Source organism: Macrotis lagotis, chromosome X, assembly GCF_037893015.1.
Source record: "Macrotis lagotis isolate mMagLag1 chromosome X, bilby.v1.9.chrom.fasta, whole genome shotgun sequence".
Lineage (NCBI taxonomy): Eukaryota > Metazoa > Chordata > Mammalia > Peramelemorphia > Peramelidae > Macrotis > Macrotis lagotis.
In genome coordinates this window covers 173737219-173755269 of record NC_133666.1, presented here as the reverse complement: position 1 = coordinate 173755269, position 18051 = coordinate 173737219, and the positions used below count along the sequence as shown (strand labels likewise).

At 36.5% G+C, this 18051-nt stretch overlaps 1 protein-coding gene across 9 annotated transcripts in view; it reads right to left on the bottom strand.

The window, feature by feature from the left end:
- AOPEP (aminopeptidase O (putative)) overlaps positions 1–18051 on the bottom strand; it is a 632574-nt gene that overhangs the window by 447190 nt on the left and 167333 nt on the right. For all 9 annotated transcript variants that reach the window (XM_074201226.1, XM_074201227.1, XM_074201225.1 and 6 more), the window contains one exon: positions 12464–12712. In XM_074201226.1, coding sequence (XP_074057327.1) covers positions 12464–12712 — 249 coding nt within the window. The remainder of the gene's footprint in view (positions 1–12463; positions 12713–18051) is intronic.

Here is an 18051-nt window from a genome sequence, read left to right as displayed (position 1 = left end):
GCTATGAGAGTAGTAAACACTTCTTAGAACTTACCATCTTGGAAGATCTAAAAATGTATAGGTCCCCTAAAAGTATCTGAATACAGCTTTATAAAAGCCCCAAAGCCTGGAACAATGCACCCTAACCCTATATGTACAGAGTCATAAACAATTAAAAGTTGTACACTACTTATTGTTTTCCACCGGGGCTCATGCAGGTATTCTCATGCTTTTTGGAGATGGACCCTCAAGAAAAATTGATTTGAGTCCTCAATTTCTCTTTCTGCTCTAGCTCATACCTTCCAAGCTAAAAATATACCTACCTTATATGCAGGATCAAATGGCAGTGAGAATCCACTTCATATTTTGAGAGAAGGCAAGGCATAGAGGTGCTGACCTTTCCTGCATTGTCCAGTTAGGAAATATCTGAGCCTGGATTTGAACTCCCATCCTCCTGACTCCACTCTGTCCACTGCACTGTCCCCCCGCCCCGCTCTTTTATTGAATATCACTTTCAATAATTTCCCCTCTTCTAAAGGTGACCCTGGACAATGCAGGAAAGGTCAGCATCTCTGTGCCCTGCCTTCTCTCAAAATATGAAGTGGGTTCTCACTGCCATTTGATCCTGTATATAAGGGGGTATAGTTTTATCTTGAGAGGTATGAACTAGAACACAGAGAGAAATTGAGGACTCAAATCAATTGCTCTTGAGGGTCCATCTCAAAAGATTACGAGAATACCTGTATGAGTCCAGGCGCAAGGCACTGAGTAGTGTACAACTTTTAATTGTTTAAGACTCAGACAAAAAAATGATTTAAAGTCAAATAAAACAAGAAGTGGGGAGGACTGATAGGAGAAAGAAGAGACAGAATGTACTAAGGGAATGTGGTATTCTAGGGTGAAGAAGTAGCAAAAAGAGTAAAGAAAAGTAAAGGAAAAAATAGATTTTTAACCAGGTGGCTCTGAGCAAAATGTCTCCTTGCATGTACCAGCTCTCCACCAATGAAAAGAAAATGCAAGAACAATTATGCCAGCTGAGGCACAACATCCTTAGGGCAAGTAGTAACTTCCAGGTGGGTGTACCCAACAGCACACAAAGATGCCTGTCAGGGCCTTTACAATGGACTATCAGGGTCAAAACAAGAGAGCGTGCAGCAACAATTAAAATGTGTTCATCCCTTTGGGTTCTCTGTTATTGTTTGTTTTAAACCACCAAACACTTTAAACAGCAGACATGCCTGACAACTGTTCAAACATATGTAGGTGCAACTTATTAGCTTGAAAATAGAAATAACTCAAGGACAAAACGGAGGGAAAGCTAGAGGCCACTTTTTAGGGGTGAGAGGAAGGGATTTGAGTGTTAAATTACTTGGCAAAAGAAGGAAGGTAGTCTTTAAAAAAGCATACCACCAATACAGTATGTGGAAGTGGCTGCTAATTCTTACTGATAGAGAAAAAGCAATGAATGCCCTAGGTGGTTGGGTGATTATTATGAAAAAAGCCCTCCCCCCACATTGCCTTTAAAAGATTTGTTCATTCTTGATGTTAATAGTACTTAAGGTTGGGTGTGGTGGCCCACCCAGTAATCCTAGCTGTGGTAGGCTGAGGCTGGTAGATGTTGGAGAGATGTCCAATATTTAGCTCTCAAGTTCTCAGTTTCAGTGGGCTTTGCTGATCTGGTATTAAAAGAGAGGAGAGAGAGAGAGAGACCACTAGGTTACATAAGGGGAAGCAAAATAGCGTAGGCCAAAAAAAAAAAAAACAGGTCAAAGCCCCCATATGTCAAGAGTGGGATCTAGTTTAAGAGTAGCTCCTGTATTTTTCAGTCTGGGTGAAATAGGGAGACCAAATCTTAAAAGTAAAACGAAATAGGAAAACAGTAGCTGAAAGGATCTTTCTGAAACTTTTGCTGGGGAGCAAGGGAAGGGGAAGGGCTAAATTTTCATTTATATGTGTATATAGAAAATGAAGTTAGAATAAGCTCAAATCAATATTTATTAAGTAACTGCCATGTTTCAGGCCCTTTACTAAGTGCTGGGGAAACAAAAAAGAGGCAAAAGGAGAGTCTATGTCCTCAAAAAATTTATATTCTAATGGGGGGGGACAACATGCAAGTAAATATGTACAAAGCAAGACAGGAGATAAATAAGAAAAAATTAACAAAAGGAAGATAAGAATTAAGAGAGGCTAGGGAAAGCTTCCAGTAAAAGAATGGATTTTAGTTAGAACTTAAGGAAGGAAAAGAAGTCAGTAACTAGAGATGAGGAGGAAGACATTTTAGACATGGGGGACACCTGGAAAAAATGCCAGGAGAAAGAAAGATAGTGTTCTGTTTGCGGAACAGTCAGGAGATCAGTGTCATTAGACAGACAAATACCTGGCAGAGAGTGAGGTATAAGAAGTCTGGAAATGTAGAATGAGACTAACTCAAGGAATGTCGAACAGAACATTTGATAAGGAGCTACTGGAGTTTATGAAGATGAGAGTGGGGTCTGGGGGGATGACATTGTTGAACCTGCACTTTAGGAAAACCACTTAAGACTGAATGAAGAATGGATTAGAATGGAGAGACTTGAGGCTGGCAGATTTAGCAACAAGAAGTTGTAATAATCTAGATGTGAGGTGATAAGTGCCTGCACTAGAGAGGTAGCAGTGTCAGAGGAGAGGGAAAGGAATTGAAGGAATATTGCAAAGATGGAAGGATAGTGAGCAATTCAGGATGAGTTCTAGATTGTGATTACTTCTAGATTGTGAGCCTGGGAGGTTCCATTTTGGAGATGTTGAATTTAAAATGTCTACTGGGCATCAAGTTAGAAATATATGAGGTGGAGGTAGAGATGCAAGTTTAAAGGTTAGTAGAGAGTTTAAAAGTCAGTAGAGAGTTTTGGACAAAATAGGTAGATTTCAGAGTCATTAGCAGAGAGATGGCAATTAAATCTATGGAAGCTAATGAGATAGATCATCAAGAATAGAGAGGGAGAAGAAAGGAGTTTTCAAGACAGAACCTTAAGGGATATCTTTGTTTAGGGAGTATGATCTGGAAGATCCAGCAAAGGAAACAGAGAAGATACAGTCAAATAAATAGTAGAACAACAAGGAGAGAATGATGTCCCAAAAACCTAGAGAGAAGAGAGTAAGAAAAAGAAAGTGATCAAGTGTTAAAACGTTGCAGAGAAGTCAAGAAAAATGAGACAATGCAATTCCAGATACAATATCAAATGAGGTTTTATTCCAAAATACAAACAAACATATATATACATTGATTGAAATAAATGAAAACTGAGTTCCTTTATTTAAAATAAAGGCTTAAGACTTACTGAAATCAAGAATCATAAAATTTTAGAGCTGGGAAAGACCTTGAAGACCATCTAATGGAGGCCCACAGAAGTTTAAGTAGCTTGCTCATGGTCATAATTTTAGTTAACTTCAGGCAAGTCACTTAATTTCTCTGGGCCTTAGTTTTCTTTCCCCTAAACAAACAAGGGAAGAGGAGGAAGAATTTTTAATTTCTAAACTGCAGAAAGCCAGATAGGTCAGGTCTTTAGAGAAGATGACATACAAGATTGAATTAATAATGCTCAAATTATAAAATCCATTTATGACATAAAGCAGAAGACATATGAGCAGAAGACTAGAGAAAGAATCACTAGAAATATTCAAGAAAAGAGAACAATAACAGCTGGAAAGATTAGGGAAAGGTACATGAAGAAGAAGGAATTAAAAATCCCTTCTTTCTTTCAGTGCCCAGCTCATGAAACTTCTTCTGATCTCAGTTCAGTTCAAGTCATTCCCCAACTCAAACTCCTTCAATGACTGTTCATTGAGGAAATATAAATTCAGTTCCTAGATACATTTCAACCCCCACATGATATTGTTCATCCTTCATTTCTGAAGAGGACCAGTGACATGACAGAATGATATCTTGACTTTCACATGAATTGGATTTGAGGCAGAGGTGCACAATCATCAGTCTCAGAGTCTCTCTCTCTCTCTCTCTCTCTCTCTCTCTCTCTCTCTCTCTCTCTCCCAGAATCATTGAAATCCAGTGGTAAGACAAAAGATTGGCAATGTCCTGGGATGCAGTGGATGACCTTAGTGTCTGACCAAGCTCTAAGGTACCATAGTTCCTACTTCAGCTATAGGAAGAGCATAACTCATGAATAACAGAAATTATTTCAGGGAAGAAATGGCATCACTGGAAAGAAAAGGACCAGAATACATCTCAAAAAGGAAAAGTTATCTATGTATTATTCAAAGGAATAAGATCGGGTACTTAAATTCAAAGAAACAGACAGGAAAAAATAAGAGAAGTTAAGCACTTGAAGGAAGTATCAAAGGAAAATTTTGTGGCATATCTCAATCTTATTTGATTTTTTTTTCCATAGAAAGTAACTATAGTGCTTATAATGAGAAATCAGAGTTCTAAGGGAAAAAAAGATATTAGGAGAAGAATAAGGAAAACAAACCAAAAAAAACCCAACACCCCCCCAAAAAAGGCAAAAACATCCTTCCACTCTCAATTTAAATAACATTCATTGAAAAAAACCAACAATGCCCACTGTCCAGGTATAAGGATTTATAAAAATGTTTGCAAAATTGGTCAAATCAATTTGACAAACAAGTAGAGGAAATATAGTGGAGCTGGCAGAAATCACAAAAGACAGATACAACAATTAATACAATCAATTTCATTCTTGTGTTCTTCTAGGAAAGAACCAACATCAATTCATCTTGCACTGAGAGTGGGACATCTTTTTCAATTAAAACAAAAAGGAAATGAAAAGAGAGGGAGAGAGAAGTTTTGGGATCTAAAAACCCAATAAGAGTCATCTTAAAAAGAATGAGCCCACATTAAAAAAAAATCTAAAAGCTGTGACGTCTTGATTCTTAAGATAATAAATGAAATTTATGACTGCTTCCTTTCCCAGCAGACAGGAGTACAATTAGAAGGCTAAAACAACAGACTCTTTGTACTAACATGCAATGATTTGCTTATTCTGTTACAGATAGGCTGAGAGATAAGAAAAAACAGTAAAACACCCTGGTTAACCCCAGGAGAAAAAGGGTAAGGAGCTAGTTAAGTTTGTCCTTGGGCATGTGCCTGCAAACAGTTTATCTCCAAATTGAAGTACTTTAGAAAATTGCACTGGCAATAGACAGGAACTAGCCAAGAGTCTTCTACAACATTTAGAAGCCACTGGTTATGCAATCAGGTCAAAGAAAAACAAGCAATTTATCATGGTCTGACATGATTTTCCTCTATTGTGGACCTTTTAAGTAAATGATAATGATTTTTAAAGCTTTCTGTTTACTCATTTTATTATGTAGCTGCAATTTTCTGAATGAATTATTAAATGAAAAGACCTGAAAATGAAAGACACACACACACACACACACACACACACACACACACACACGTATGTTTGCTTTAAATCTTTTGATACACAGATATCAAAATGAGTCACTGGAAGAAACATAAAGCAAAAAATTTTCTCATCTTCACATAGGGATGGCTTAAGACAATGGGGTCCTATTCAGGACAGTTTCTCAGCATATTCCCAACAATTCTTAGCCACACTTCTTGTTTCCCAACTCTTGCATCCTTCACACTCTAGAGGCAGGGCTGCTAGTACCACATAGCCTAAAAAATCATACTTCCTGAGCTAAAATTTTAAAAGAAAATGTTAGGACCCCTGAAGAGGTACAGGTAAGGCTGTTCTCAAAAAACCAAGAAAGGTACAGGAAGACAAAGGTCAAATAACTATATCTACAGGATATGGGAGGGACTCACTCAGGCAGGAGATGAGTCAGAACAAGTTCTCTTCTTAGGAATATATGTGGTTGACTATCAGGTGAATTTTGAAGTTAGCTGTATCTATAGGTTGGATTCTCTGGTCACTGGCTCTTTATAAATGTTAGTTATGTGAAAAGTTCTGCAAAGTCTTTGAGAGACTCTCTAAAATCGAAGCACTTTTGGGATGAAGCTGCCTTATATGTGAAGTCACCTTAAGGGGAAGGTGTCAATCTATTGATTCCATCTATTGACCCAGTGAAGTCATATGGGTTGAGAAAGAAAACTAAGAACTAGCAAAACTGTCTATAGTGGATTGCAGTTATATATAGTGAAAGTAGTTGCACTTTAAAGATTACTTTTTGGATCTGAAGGATTTTCAGATACATTTTCTCCCTGTAATTCCTGGAAGCCCTTCTGACCATTAGTAATTCCAAAGAAGAAGCTAACAACTTAAGTACTAGAAAAACCAAAGGATAGGACTGAAAGACAAAGAGCAGGACTATGAGGAAATTCCAACTTACAAGCCATTAAATCATCACCACAGCTACCTAGTCAACAATCCCTCTACTACCAACAAAGGTCACAGTTCCACAGTTGAAATGGCCAAATCCTGTGTGCAGCTGGGAGGCAGAATGGTGGATGGAGGTCATGGTTCCTAATTCAGTGTTCTTTACACAAGACCATGCTTGTAGCAAATCTCTCTTGGAGAGATGCTTAGGATGGGAATAAAAGAGCAAAAATAACTTGTCTGGATGAATCCATAGTTAATCAGGCAGCTGCACAAACCTATTTGTATAAGGTAACAGATAAGAGCTGCTGAAAGACAAATAGTGAAGCAAAGCATTTATTATAAATAAATGCAAAGGCAAGGTTGAGGTGTTAATTTTCAAGGCAATAATCATAAATCTAGTTTTTAGCCTATTATTCCACTAACATCATACCTATTTCCACATACAATGTAAACTGATGAATCCTTTTGATATATTTTTTTCGAGATCCCAACCAGGGCATCTGGCCAGGAAGAACTGCCAAGGGAGTCCTTCCCCCTTCCTTTTGCCACTGCACTAACCCAAGGTACTGAGATCCAACAGGGGTAGTTGTGAACAGCTACCAGCAGAGACTTTTCTTCTCCAACCTTCCTACCAATGACCTTTACTTCATCCTGGATGGACACTTATCTTCTTATCTTCGCTCTGAGGTCAGGAACACAGAATCCCTGGTTCCACGTGGTCCCTGGGAACCATTCACACTTCCTAAAGGTAATAGGCTAGGATCCTTTCAGGCCCACAGTTTTACAGAAAAGACAAGACTGCTTACTTAATCCAGACTGAATGAGCTGGGAGCCATCAACCATGATCTTTCCAGCAAATTCTGATGGAGGAATACTCACTTATCCTGTAACTGTGCATCCTAAGATTCACTGTATTCTATTAGGCTGACATATCAGTTCATCCATGGGGTTCCAGATCTTGCATCTAGGACTCCACTGGATTTCAAACTACTAGGTTTTCTATTCACCTGCAAATAAACACTGTGTTGGATCCCTCAACCCTCAAGAACAAGGACTGTCTCCCTTTTTCTTTTTGAATCCTCATCATTTAGAACAGTACTTGGAACATGGTAAGTGTTTAATACATTTGTTCAATACAAGCTAAGCTAGAAACTCCCTATTCCTCTGTTATTAGAAGCAGCATAAGTCATATGGTAAAAACTTCACTGAATTAGGAGTGGGAAGAACAATATTCATAAACCCATTTTTGTATTTTCTGCATTTGCAATATTGAACAAGTCACTTCACTTCTAGAGACTTCAGTTTTCTTATCAATAAAATAAGATTGTTATACAAGAGAAACCCTAAGATCCTTTCCAGTTCTAGATCAATGATCCTATAACATCTCTAGGCTCATCTGTAAAAGGGTGACACAAGATGTCCTCTTAAGGTTCTTTTTTTGGTTCAAAAATCCTATCATATTTATATTTAAGGAGGTATCATTAGTAAAATATTCTGTAAACCTTAAAGCACTATATTAATGCTAGGTATTATTATTATTGTTTGAAAGGTGCCAGCTAATGTGAGTCCTTAGTCAGCAGAGAACTATTCTCAGCAACAGTGAATGAGACAGGAGGCAGAGATGGTGAGCCCTCCAAATTCTATTAGGTTCACATAGCTGCTTATATTCCAGCTTATGTCCATACTCATGGACAACTCATACTACCAGCTCAAGCACCAATCATATTAAAGATTACACACTGATTAAATAGTTACATATTTTTATGCATACTTCATTGCTCCTGTTAGAATGCAACTCTTGACCAATGTCGGAAGAAACAAAGGAGTTGGGTCATGCTGATCTCCTAAGAAATCGAAACAGTATATTTGCAAAACAACAAGAGGCCAAGAGGGTCTTTAAACTGTTACATTTGTCATTTCACAACTGTGGTCCTCAAGGATCCCTAACAATTCCCCCTTTTTTGTTTTTCCATAATTGGACCTTCATCTGATCAAGATTGTTCTGCAAAGCAGACCATACAAATTGAACAAGAAAGGATAGTAAATTAAAACCAAAAGGGTTGCAAAGAAATATTACCATTATCTATAATTCCATTAAGATGATTCTTAATTCTTTCCATGAATGATGAAACTCATTATATTGTAATTTTGTCAACCAAAAAGATGAATATCAATAATCACATGCTAAACTAGCCTTATATTCTATCATACCTACTTAATCCCCAGCATTCTCAATAGTATCCCTTAGTGTTCCAATGGCTTTATAAAATTCCTCATCTATAATTCACTCGAATCCCAAAGAAACATTCTTAGCTAACTCTTCTATAAATTAAGCCTGTAATATTTCATTCTTTACAGTACTTGCAGACATTGCTAGAGAAATTGATGAAGTAATAATAGATACTAATAAAGATATTCCCAGAATAAGACATGAAATGCATCTTTTTTCTATTATTTATATAGGATATAGAGAAATTTTTTTTCTATTTCTGAAAACACATGATCAGTCCTACTTTGAAAACAACCCTGGGCTTTTACAGGTATCATCACATACCTTGGCCTAGTAATGATAAATATTATTCCTAAGGCTTTACTACCAATATATTCTGTTACAGTACAATTTAGACAGGATACATCATAATAATCATCCATTACTGATATATTTACAGTAGATCCACACATAAAGGCATAATTGTCCCATAGACAAGCCCTCCCCATCAATATCTCATGTGAAATGATTCTGTTGGAAGTATCTCTTCATGTATTGCTGCTTAGTCCCATCATCATAGCTATTTTCCAGCCTTCTCCTAAAGTTTTTCCCCCAACTATCCACATATAATGGAGCAGGGAATCCATGATAGAGTGTCCTATTACTGTTTGATTTGTTGTGCCATGAAACATATCTTTAATAGCAGGTGGCTTATTGAGTAATGCACTTGATCATATGAGGGTACAGTTCTTCTGGATGAAGATATAGAAACCCTATAGGGCATGGAGGGTAATATCTTTGTCTGAGTTCTTTACAATTGTTTGGTACTATGTGTTAACAAAGTACTTTACAAGCATTTTCTCAGCTTATACTTAAAAAGTCCTGTGAAATACTGTGGAACTTTCACACACATCTGACAGAAAAGTGTAGCTCATATTTACTTTACAGAATACTGTTTCTCCTATACAATAATATTTGATAATTTAATAATATTAATGATAATACTGTAATGAATGCAATTGTTTAAAACTCCAGAGACCATTTATGTTTAGTTCTAAAATGTCTTTATTTCTCCATGCATAAATAGATCTAAGAAACTTTAGTTCTATCAAGTCTAAATATGACCAAATTAAGGTTTCTAAAAGTCTGTTACCTTATAAATAAACATGTTTGCATCAAAGTGGAAATTCAGACTCTAGAAGACTAAATTTTATTTAGTGTTGAGGCAGGACAAAGCATTCTCTTCCCTCAGAGAATGATTTAGAAAAGGAGAAGGAGTCAATAGATCGGTGATTGTTTTACCAAGGTACAAAAAAAAGCAACGTTTTAAGTATAATGCTTGCACTTGTTCCATTTGCTGATAACATTTTAAAAGCTAAAAAACTTTGCAGGATTGTTTATTATAGTATTTACTATCTCATTCACCAATGTTGACATTGTTACTTATTCAGATTGTAGATGAAAAGGTTTTTGTTTTCCTATCTTCAAAAAAAATGCTTACGCAAATAAACTGTGATATTTAGATTTAAAATACAGTGAAATCATTGAGGATAGCATCCAAAAAAAGCAAAACCCTTGAAAGACTATTAATAATTTACCCTCTTTAGTTCACATGGGAATGTTCACTCCATTTCCCAAAAAAGAGTCTGAAAAATCATACTCATTATGAATAAGCTCTAGCAACAAGAGAAATATGGAAGCAAAGAGATTGTAATAATATATATATATATATAACAGATACTCTGGGACAAGTTGTTTCATGTGCCAAAAAAAACCCATTCTTTGATGCCTCAGGAGTATTACAATAAACAGTTGAACAGGAAGTTCAATAAAACATCCCAAAGTCTTTATGGATAGATTTCCTTATTCTGGGCTATCCTCTGTTTTTGCTTCTATATCTGGTAAAAACTCTTTATTCTTCAATTTTTCCTGTATAGTAGGATCTTTCATAGCAAAAAAAAAATCTGGCCCCCAAAAGCAAGGTTAGACACAATTCCCTTTGGCTGCCCGTGGAGTAAGGTATATTAGTCCTGAATTATCCAAGACAAACAAGAGGAACTAACTCAAAAAATCAAAAGTAAGAATAATCAAGTGTTTCCTCTAATTTCCAACAGAAAAAAACACAATTACCATTATTTGACTCATATAGTGACTATCAAACAAGTCCAAGAAAATATCAAGATGAGAATGAACCTGATTTCCATAGTCTAAAAAGAAAACGCAAGACAAGACATTTGGGACCTATCACAAATTGTTAAAATTGTTTTCTTCCTTAGCTGTAACAAGGATGCTTTTATCCAAAGTTATTATTATCATGATATTTTTGGCATTTGAGTGCTAGGAAACACAGGAACATTTTAAAAATATGCAATTTAGCGTTAAATCACTGAAAACACCTTTTTTTTTTTAAAGCAGCAAACACATGGTCTACCTGTTTGGACACATCAATCTAAAGAGAAAAGTTATGCATCATGGCCTGAAGGATCATCAAATTCTGTCTCTGACAGATTTAGCAATGAGAAGGTGATATACAATATAAGTTAATATTTTCTTTTTCCTTTTTTTTGCTCTTTTTTCAATTCTCTAAAGTCAGAATTTAAATGTTTTATGTAGATGTGCTAAGAGTCATTGCAATTCTCATGAGTATCAAAAAAAATAAAACAGGTAAACAAAGTTGACTTCAAAATTATAAAACTGGGAGATATTTAATCAAGAGATTTCCAACTTCAATTTTCCCTGATTCAGACATCAGCAGGAGATGAGGAGAATAGTTATCAATAAACATTTTCTCATTACAATTAAGCCAAATTCCTAATATAGTTATGTAGGTCAATTATAAAAGGCATATGATAAAAGTACATTTTTCCAGTGTTGATTTTATATATTAATTATTTCAGCAAATAAGAGATTTTAAAAAATAAAAACTAAATCAATTTCCCAAAACTTTTCAGATCTATCTTTGAGTCAGATTTTAAAAAACCCTAAGTAACTAATAAATCCCAAAGAAAAACAAAATACAGCACATGACATATGCATAGGGGCATGTAAATTAATTGGCATCAAGAAGGAACCCTTCCTTTGAGTAATGAAGAAAAATATAAAGTCACATGTTTTGATGAGCTTACTTTACATAGCCTTAAAAAAGCATATGCTCCATTAATGACTATGATCTGAAAACAGATGCCTAACCACATAAAATAAAAACCTTTGCTAAAATACCAATTTGCTAAGTGTCACGCAACTAGAAACCACTAAATGGAAACTGGCATGACTAAATGGACTTAGGTGTAAACAAATTCAGTCAAACTTGAGTTGGTATGACTTGATTTTCTGTGCTATAATGCTGTCTTTCATACATAAAGATGATAGCATATTGAGCTGTTTCCCCTAGTAGTGATGATAAATTTAGATTATTCCATCTTACTTTCTCTCCAAAACAGAGCACTCAAATAAATAGTTGTCCTCATGAACAATGGCTTGAATTTAAGAGACAGTTGGCCAGGATTTGGGATATGGCCACAGAACAAAGTAAAGCTAAATAACATGCAGAGAGTTTAAAGCTATGACCTTGATCTCATTAGTTTCATGCTCTAACCACCTAAATTAACCTTAATCATAGACCTGGTATAATCCAGAATAAATCTCTGTGAGACACAAAGTGTTCTAAAATCTTAGCAGCTGTGTGTGCTTTTTTTGTCTTTAGAAGTCCAGACTGATACTACCATCACCCAACCATGATCCTTTACAGGATCTAAAATTATAAAAGCAATTGGTGACTGAGTCTGTGTGAACAGTATCTCTAAGGCTACAGAGGCAGAGATACCAATGCTAATTAGATATAAAAGTACAGAAAGTTCCATCATTTGAAAGAGGGTCTAGTGATTCCTGGACTGATGAAAAAAGTAAAAAAATGGAAGAAATACAGAAAACAGATGCACAAACCAGATAGTTCCAAAAAGAAGTAAGTTACCTGGCCATCCCCAGACTTGCAAAATTGGCAGGCACAATTAGCACATCAAGCCTGGAGAAAGGGTGAGTTCCCAGGATTGAATATGCTGCTGAGAGGCATCGAGGAATCAGTTGAAGTAGGTTCTCTTCACAGTAATGTTGTAGACATTCTGGGGCAAACACCCGATAAGGAATAATTGCTTGAGAAGCAGCAACAGGATTTTGGAAGTTGCAGGGGTACTCCACGTGACCACACTCCCAATTAGCACACCTGAGTGGGACATAAAATAAGTAAATTTTGTGGAAAATTTGATAATGATGTTAATATTTGGGTTGGAAGAAAGAAACATTGTAGATGACATACACAGTCCCTAGGAGGCAATAGTGGGATGGGCTTCCAGAGAAGAAATCTAATTTGTAGTCATTTTTTTTTTTAATGTCAAGGCACTGGTTGGAAAAAAAATGCAGGGTATCAACATTATTGAGGTCCATGAGTGGAATTGATTTACTCCAAGCTAAGTGAAAAGTCTCAATATCTTTTTTTTTTAGGTTTTTACAAGGCAAATGGGGTTAAGTGGCTTGCCCAAGGCCACACAGCTAGGCAATTATTAAGTGTCTGAGGCAGGATTTGAACTCAGGTACTCCTGACTCCAGGGCCAGTGCTCTATCCACTACACCACCTAGCTTCCCCAAAAGTCTCAATGTCTTGTTGATAATAAATAGGAGTAGTGGTATGGTAGAGGGATCCTAAGACTCAAAAAAATTTAAAGGAAGCAACAAGAAGGAAGTAACAAATTTTGTCTTCAGTGATGTACTTTTAGCTCCCATTATGGAAAGAATTTTCTCAGAAGTAGTGTATAAAATGTAGTCCAAAAGAAAAGAAAGAGACACAGTAGCGAGCAAACTGAAGATTCCATTCTGAAATTTCCTGGAATAAAAGACTTTGAAGCCATTTGTAACAATTAACCAAATTAATGCAGATATGGTCTTTTTTTTTCAAATGAACACAAGCCTTTTTACTGAAAAGAATCTTTCATGATCTTTATAAAAACCACTGAATGACATTTTTATTAAAGAAGGAACATGAGAGTTACTTTTGACATAATCATTTTCAATCAACTTACAATAAAAGCTTGACAATGCAAACACTTTAGGGAAACAGATCCGGGCTCAACCTGTACCATCTGACCACCACCAGTTGTTTTTAACTGAACTACAATGAGCATTGCATTTATGAAATGCCTTTCATCCACCCAGATCCAGCCCTTAGGAGATTCATAGATCAGCTATATAAATAAGCCTCACCCATCACTTGAAATCAAGTGGTCAAGGATAATCAGCTTCCTGCCCTAGCCACATTATACTCTTATGAAATAGAGTGGTGGGGCCTATCAGGGATGAGAGCAGGGGAGAATGCAAATATGAATACTGAAATAACATTCAAGTACAAGATCTGAAGTAGAAGTTACCTTTTGGGAAAGTGTTAAAGGTGACACAGACACACATTCTCAAGTTCTATCTATCTTATATATACTTACTGATTTCTCTCTCTCTCTCTCTCTCTCTCTCTCTCTCTCTCTCTCTCTCTCTCTCTCTTTCTACCTTTCTTCCTATCTTACCTATCTATTCTTTCTTTTTTATCCTCAGGGCCCAGATCAGGGTCTGGCATATAGTAAATCTATAACAAATACTTGGTGATTGAATGTGATAGAAAAGCATAAAGGAACAAAAGAAAATGAGATTTCTAAAATATATAAAGAACAACTGAATTTATAAAAGTATGTCATTTCCCAATTGATAAATGATAAAAGGATATGAACAGGCAGTTTTCAGATGAAAATTATCTATAATCATATGAAAAATACTCTAAACCATTATTAGAGAAATGCAAAATAAAACAACTCTGAGTTACCACTTCATCCTACCAGATTGGCTAAAATGTCAAAAAAAAAAGAAAATATCAATGTGGAAAGAGATATGGGAAAACTGGGACACTAATGCAATACTGATGGAGCTGTGAACTGATCTAACCATTTGGAGAATAATTTAAAACTCTGTCCATAGGACAATAAAACTGTGCATACCCATTGATCCTATCACTACTAGGTCTGTATTCCAAAGAGACTGTTAAAAAAAAAAAAAGGAAAAAATACCCACATGCTCAAAAATATAGCAGCTGTTTTTGTAGTGACCAAAAAAAAGTGGAAATTGAGGGTATGCCCATCAATTGAGGCATGGCTGAACAAATTGTGATTTGTGAGTGTGATGGAGTAATATTATTCTGTAAGAAATCATGAATGGCTGGACATGAGAAAAGCCTGGAAAGACTTAACAAGAATGATGCTGAATGAATTGAGCAGAACCAGGAGACCATTGTACATATTAACAGCAATACTGTGAGATGATCAACTATGAAGGACATAACTCCTCTCAATAGTTCAGTGATTGAGAACGATACTGAAAGACTTATTGGAAAATGCTATTCACATCCAGAGGAAAAAATAAAGGAGTCTGAATGCAGAGCAAAGCATATGATATTCACTTTTAAAAACTTCAAAAAATTTTTTCCTTCTTTCTCTTGTTTTCTTCCCCCTTAATTCTAATCCCTCTTCTACAACATGACTAATATGGAAATATGTTAAAACCGATTGTACATGTACAACTCAAAAGTCTGCAAAAGGGTGAATGTTGAAAACTATCTTTACATGAAACTGGGAAAAAAAGAGAAAAAAAAATATGAGCAGGTGAACTTCAGGAAAGCCAGGAAAGACTTGCATGAACTAATCTTGAGTGAAGTGAATAGAACCAGGAGAACATTATACACATTAACAGCATCATACCTATACATTAACAGCAATACTATATGATGATTAACTCTGATGGATTTAGCTCCTCTCAGCAGTTCAGTGATCAAGACTTGTTATGGGGTTCCAGGGCAGAGTCAAGATGGTGGCACAAAGCTAACAAGCTAATAAGGATTTCAAGTTCTCCTAGATCTTCAAGTACTCCATTTATTAAAACCAAATACAAGTGCTTAAATATCCTTCCCAGTCCCTGGTCCACTCCCACTCCCCTGGCACTCTACAATCAACCAGTAAAGAATGCTCTGGTGCTAGAGGACACCAGGTGATGAATCTTTACAATACTCCCACACACAACAGTCTCTTACATATCCCCCTATTTGTTTTTTGGAAGCAAAATTCCTTAATTCAATTACATAATGAATGCCACATAAGTTGTAAACAAAAGTTCAAAAATAGTATACACAAATGTCAATTAAATAATAGTAAAAACAACTAAGCATCCAAGTCAATTAACATGAAACACAAGGTAGAGGCCTTTTTCCCTCCCTCTTTTCAAAACTTCCTGAGGGTAGGAAATCTATTCACTTTGTACTGCATTCTCAAGCAGCCTGACTCCAATGGACTTCAGCTGGAAATGTGCCTGATGGTGGTCCCCAATGGCACCTCATTCCCAACCCTCCTGCTGCCTCTTGCAGGTGGAGGGGTCAGGAGGTCTAAACCTCAATTAACATAAGTTGAATACAGTTGTCAATCAATATTAGGTTAACACACCAAAATATTAACCATAAGCTCAGACTTCATTCAAAAGATGAAATCTGAATTTTCCAGTCCCAGGAAAAAGTCTTCTTCCCCTTTTTTCTTAACTAATTGACCACAAAGCTTCCCAATCAATAGCCTAAGAAAGACATAGTCATTGCCCAACCCCCTCCTCCTGAAACTAGGAAGAAGGCATGGGGATACCTTGATTTCTAAAATAAGCTTTTTAAGACATGGGTTTCAATTTCGAAAGTTCCTAAAAGGAAGATTTCTCTTCCCCTTCCCCCCTCCCTCTGCAGAAGGTGAGAGCAGCAGAGAATGAGAGAGAGCATTTGAAATTACTTGAATTGTTGACAATAGTACAATTTGGAGTTGATGCATTTTCTAAACAGTAGTTAACTACATTACAAACTGTCCAATAGAATGTGACAGTTTTTGCTCTCAATAGAGGAAGTGCAGTTAGTGTCTACTTCACAGCTTTCTGGTATGGGAGCAAGAGTCACGTGTGCTTGGTTGTAGGCTGGAGAGTGAAATTTGTTGTAGTTTTTGAAGTGGAATTTGTTGTAGGCATCAGGGTCTGCATCAGGATCACACTTAATGTACATAGCGAGCCAGGCATGCAGCAGCAGCCAAAAGGAACAGCCAGTAGGTCCCCTCTATCCTGCTCATGGCACTGGTGCTCCTGCGCAGACTGTAGCTCCAATCAGAGAATCTGTGCTAATTCTAGCCCCTATTTGACATAATATATCTCTTCCCCATAATATTGTAGGGAGTCCTTCAACTATGAAAGGAGTGACAGTCCCTGCTTTATCTTCTTTTCTCCATTTCAAGGGCTGATGTGAAATTTTGGTTTCCTGTCGACCTCCAATGCCCACTAAGTTAGTATAGGCAGCCTGCCCAGGCCAAGCTTGTGGCCAGTTTTGTATGGGGAACACAGTCCAATCTGCCCCCTGTGTCAATCAAGTCTAGGAAAACAATTCCTTCTACTTGGATAACACAAAGAGGTTTTTCTGAAGAAATCATAGTTGTAAACATAATTTAATTGTGGTTTCTCTGTTTTGGCCCCTTTTTCAACTCACTTTCCTTCCTATTTATACCAGATCTTGAAAAAACATTGAGCTATGCATTGGTTCTCATTTATGTAGCTATCATCATCATTAGCATTCATTATTGCAATAGAGAAAATTTCCCCAATCACATGCTTTACTAAAGGTATAATGTGAGTATACTCTGGATTTGGTGGAGCCAAAATGATTGCAAACTCCTCATCTGTTAATCATAAAGGGTGAAAAAATACTTTAGTAGAAGCATGGAGAGGCACCCTAAATTTCCCAGCATTTTTGACTGTCAATAGTTTGATATGGGTCAGATTACCCCATAATTGTTTTTGAGGGGTCCCTGGGAGAGGGCTCCTTTCTCTTGTCTAAATTTCCTTGTCTATATTCTGGTGCCCAGTGTCCTGCCTTTTTATACTCTGGGAATGGAGGTTTAGGATGATGCCCTGACCTTTCTGGGTTTAGCTCCTTGGGCACTCAAACAATCTTTCTTTAAATGTCCAAGTTTTCCATTTCTCTTTATTTCCTATGTGCATATTAGCAAATGCCTCTGTCATTAATTCTGTAGGATACACCTGAGACCCTACTCTGTCACATCTTTGAATCATTTTTCTCAATGGTGGCATCCCTTCTTAAGCCAATCATTGCTTTCTGACAATCAGCATTTGCATTAGCCCAGGCTAATTGTTTTCATTACTACATCTATTCCTGCTACATCTCCTAAAGTTCTTCCTACTGTCACCTGTAACCCAGCAAAGAAATCTACATCATTTATTTGTCTGATAAGTGCAAATAGTTCTTTCTTATCATTTTGTATTGGAATATGTCCCTAAGCATTCTTTACACAGGTAGCAATTCTTTCATATGTCCTTAACCCGTGATATAGTCGTCTGCATTGTTGAAAAACAGACCTGTGCCACTTAATTGTTCATAATGTGTAGTGGCATTGGGATCTTGTGCATGTCTCAAAGCCATCTGTCTATTTGTTCTATAAA